Genomic DNA, 3,768 nt, shown 5'->3' with positions numbered 1-3,768 from the left:
TGAAATAGCTTTGTTTTGAAAGTCCAGCTGTCACACACTCCGACAGAATATGACATTAACAGTGGTTATATTTAGCCTAGAATTAATCCTCAGATTAAACAAGACACAGGTAAACGTATGCTTGCAATTATCAAGTAAATTATACATTTAAGATAATAATAAAAAAAGTAAGGTACAAATAATGAATGCAAATTAGCCTACATAAACATCTAAATCAATAACTTTTAAATTTGTGAAAATATTTTTCAGAAATATAGGTTCAGTGCTTGGATGGTTTGGTGATACTTTAGAATAAGTGACACTCAATAAATTCTTAATTTGCTGCTTATTAATAGTTAGTGAGGTAGTTGTTAAGTTTAGGTATTGGGATTAGGGATGTAGAATAAGGTCATATAGAATAAGGCGTTGATATATGCTTAATTAGCATAAATAAATGGCTAATACTCTTGTAATATGCATGCTAATAAGCAACTAATAGGTATAACCAAAAATAAAGTGTTCCCGATAATTTGTTGTTAATACAAGCATTGCTCATGAATGAGTTGTCCAGTCTGGGCCGAGCAGGGCTTTGATAGGAGTCTTTCTGTCACTATCAGTGGCAGCTGGGAACAATAGCTCATTGTTGACGCCACTGCCGCCCAGGTCTATTTTGGATTTCTTCCTTTTATAGTGTGTTATAGGACCTGCTTGTCGGGCCGATCTCTCCTCCCTGGGGTCAAATGATATAAAAGCTTTAACAGCCAATCTGCCCTGAGCAGCTCCCTCTTATCCAGTCTGCACTTTCCGAGTTCTCTGCTCATCCAGGAGGCTCTTCACATCATCACCATGGCTCCCAAGAAAGTCGAGACCAAGAAGCCAGAACCTAAGAAGCCAGAACCCAAGAAAGAGGCCGCTCCGGCCCCAACAGCCCGAAACAAGCTCCGCCGCCCGAACCAGAAGCCCCCAAAGAGCCTGCTTTCGATCCCAAGACCATCACACTGGAGTACACCGCCGATCAGATTGAAGAGTTCAAAGAGGCATTTCAACTGTTTGACCGCACACCGAAAGGAGAAATGAAGATTACGTATGCCCAGTGCGGGGACGTGATGAGAGCTCTGGGTCAAAACCCCACCAACGCTGATGTGTTGAAGGTCCTGGGAAAACCCAGACCAGAGGAAATGAGCTCCAAGCTGGTGGATTTTGAGACCTTCTTGCCAATGTTGCAACATATCTCCCGCTCAAAGGATCAGGGCAACTTTGAGGATTTTGTGGAAGGACTGAGAGTTTTTGACAAGGAGGGCAACGGGACCATCATGGGGGCCGAGCTGAGGCATGTTCTGGCCACGCTGGGTGAGCGGATGACAGAGGATGAGGTGGATCGACTGATGGCTGGACAAGAGGATGCCAATGGCTGCATCAATTATTCTTCCTTTGTCAAACATATTCTTTCTGGTTGAACTGGATTTATAGAACTCAGTGGATGCAGTGGGTAAATAATCAGAGTGGGTAAATGAGGAAACTACTGAGACTTTCCCCCCTGAAATCTATTGTTCACATTGTTTTCTTGAAAACAGTTGTTTGAATAATAGCACATTTAAAATTGAACGGTGTTTAACATCACATTGCCATTATTTATTTCCAATTCCTCTTCACCTACAAGACCCTTATTTCTGAACATTCTGACTTGTGTGCATATGTTTTGTAAATTCCGTCCAATGGCATATGTGTTCAGTCACAAAAAATGTGCAAACAATAAAAAAAAGGTACAAGATTGCCTTACACTGTACTTGTGGTTCTGTTGTTGTTAAGGGTTTGTTCATCCAAAAAGAAGAAAAAAGTCATAATTTTTCATCAACCTTGCGTTATTCCAAACTCAAATGGCTTTCTTCACACAAAAAGGAGATATTTGCAAGCTGTTCGTTTTTACATCCAACCGGAGTTGGGTGCCGTCAAGCTAAAAAAAAAAATCCAACTTATGCTATATTTCAAGCCTTCTGAAGCCATACAATAGCTCTGCATGAGGAACAGATGGAAATTGAATTTGTTGCTCATTGTAAATCAACCCTTCTGCTGTAATTCTGATTCATGTTCACATAAATTCATGACATGCCACACTAGGTTTGATATCAATGGCATTCGGTTATGATACACACACACAGAATTTGATGTAATTGCTGCAATACCATACTTAAAAGTACAGTAGGTAAAAGTGCCTTAGTTAATTATGTGCAAACTGTTGCTTAAAGCTTCAATTTTAATGCAATCCATTGGTTGCATGCTGAGGTAACACAATATTTGTTTCCACATCACAACACTGCCCCAAACCACTACACGTCTGGTCTTGACATATTGAATGTCTGTAATTAGAGAAAAAAGGTGCTTTGAGAATGTTCAGTTAAAAATCACATGCATACCCCCAAAAGTATTTCATATTAAAACGAGCCTCTGTGCTATTAGAACAATGACACATTCTTAATGAAGTTTTGATTCACTTCCATAATGAATCACATTTAGCTCATAGATGGAAGCAGTCTTGCCGAACATAACTTGTGCAGCACTTTTGAAACTGTGACCTTTTCCCATGCAGCCTGCAGAGTTTGAGCTGCTTTTGAAGACACCTTGGGATTTCGCTTTGATGAGGTATATGGAGCTTCTCTCTATACGAAGGCCAGGCATGGGGACTGTGTCCGTGCATCAATGGGAATGTTGGCTATGTAATCTCGGCTCAGGAGAGGCAGGTCTTCCAGCCATGTACTTAGGAAACGCAGCTATCTATGGGTCGTAGGGAGGGTGGTGTAGAGAGAGAGCACTTGAAAGAGTGGCCAAGAGCACAGAAGAGGGACAGGGGTGATCTTTAAACACCATCCTCCTGTCATCAGGCTGACAGCTGCCCCAGGTCTCCCGTCTGTGATCCCTGGTGTCAGGCTCACACTTGGCTTGGCCTCTATGGCAGCACATAAACATGAATTTCACACCTCTGGATGCAAGTGGTGACGGTGCGAGAGACTTCCGGGTTTCACCGGTGCGTCTCGACTGGACCCGACGCTGCTGCTCTGTGTTATTCTGATTGGGTCTGTGAAGTGACGCTTATTTATATGCATTGAATTAAAAGATGTCGGAAGGTATGCAAATTAGCAGATAGCTGGATGTGCTGGTTATGAAAATTTAATAGTGGTAGAGTTATAGTGGTACAGGGAGGTGGAAAATTCCATCTTCACTTATCCTCATGATGACTTTCCATATGAAACACAAACACACAAGAAATTATGTGCAACCTTGTGTGAAATGGTTGCACTCTTGGAATGCATTTTTCTTTTTTGTTAGGAAATAGTTGTGACATTAAACTATTAACTTTATTTGGATTGTCCACTTTGACATGATGCAAAGTTACTTACATTAGCAGATATTAAGCAGATAGTCTGCTGATACTTCGGTGACTGCTAGTTGACAGAGTTGCAAAGTTACTTGAGCTGAAAAAGAGAGAGAGAGAGAGAGAGAGAGAGAGAGAGAGAGAGAGAGAGAATAAGTAAATTTGAATATTGCCTAGTGCGCATTCATAATAAGTTATCCCTCAAAGTAAAATTTGCCTTGTGCTAGATGTTTACTCTACAGTATAGCAAGTATGAAGTGTGGCATTTCTCAATAGAGCTTTATTGCCTCAAAGATATAAGGAATAGCACTGTTTCCATGGAAACTATCAGCAAATAAGAGAACTTTATTTCCTGTGTATCAACAGAAGAATAGCACATACATGAACTGACCTTTGCAATTGTTAAATTAATTATTATT

General features: G+C 40.7%; 1 protein-coding gene across 1 annotated transcript; it reads left to right on the top strand.

Moving 5' to 3' along the window:
• The first annotated feature begins 741 nt into the window (after window positions 1-741).
• Window positions 742-1,765, top strand: LOC122344834 (myosin light chain 4-like). The gene is given in 2 exon segments (XM_043238409.1): window positions 742-898; window positions 901-1,765. Coding segments are annotated over 2 exon segments (609 nt in total). The 5' UTR covers window positions 742-825; the 3' UTR covers window positions 1,437-1,765.
• Window positions 1,766-3,768: the final 2,003 nt, after the last annotated feature.

Source organism: Puntigrus tetrazona, chromosome 5, assembly GCF_018831695.1.
Source record: "Puntigrus tetrazona isolate hp1 chromosome 5, ASM1883169v1, whole genome shotgun sequence".
Lineage (NCBI taxonomy): Eukaryota > Metazoa > Chordata > Actinopteri > Cypriniformes > Cyprinidae > Puntigrus > Puntigrus tetrazona.
The sequence above is the reverse complement of the archived record's forward strand: the minus strand, read 5'-3'. Positions and strand labels throughout refer to the sequence as shown.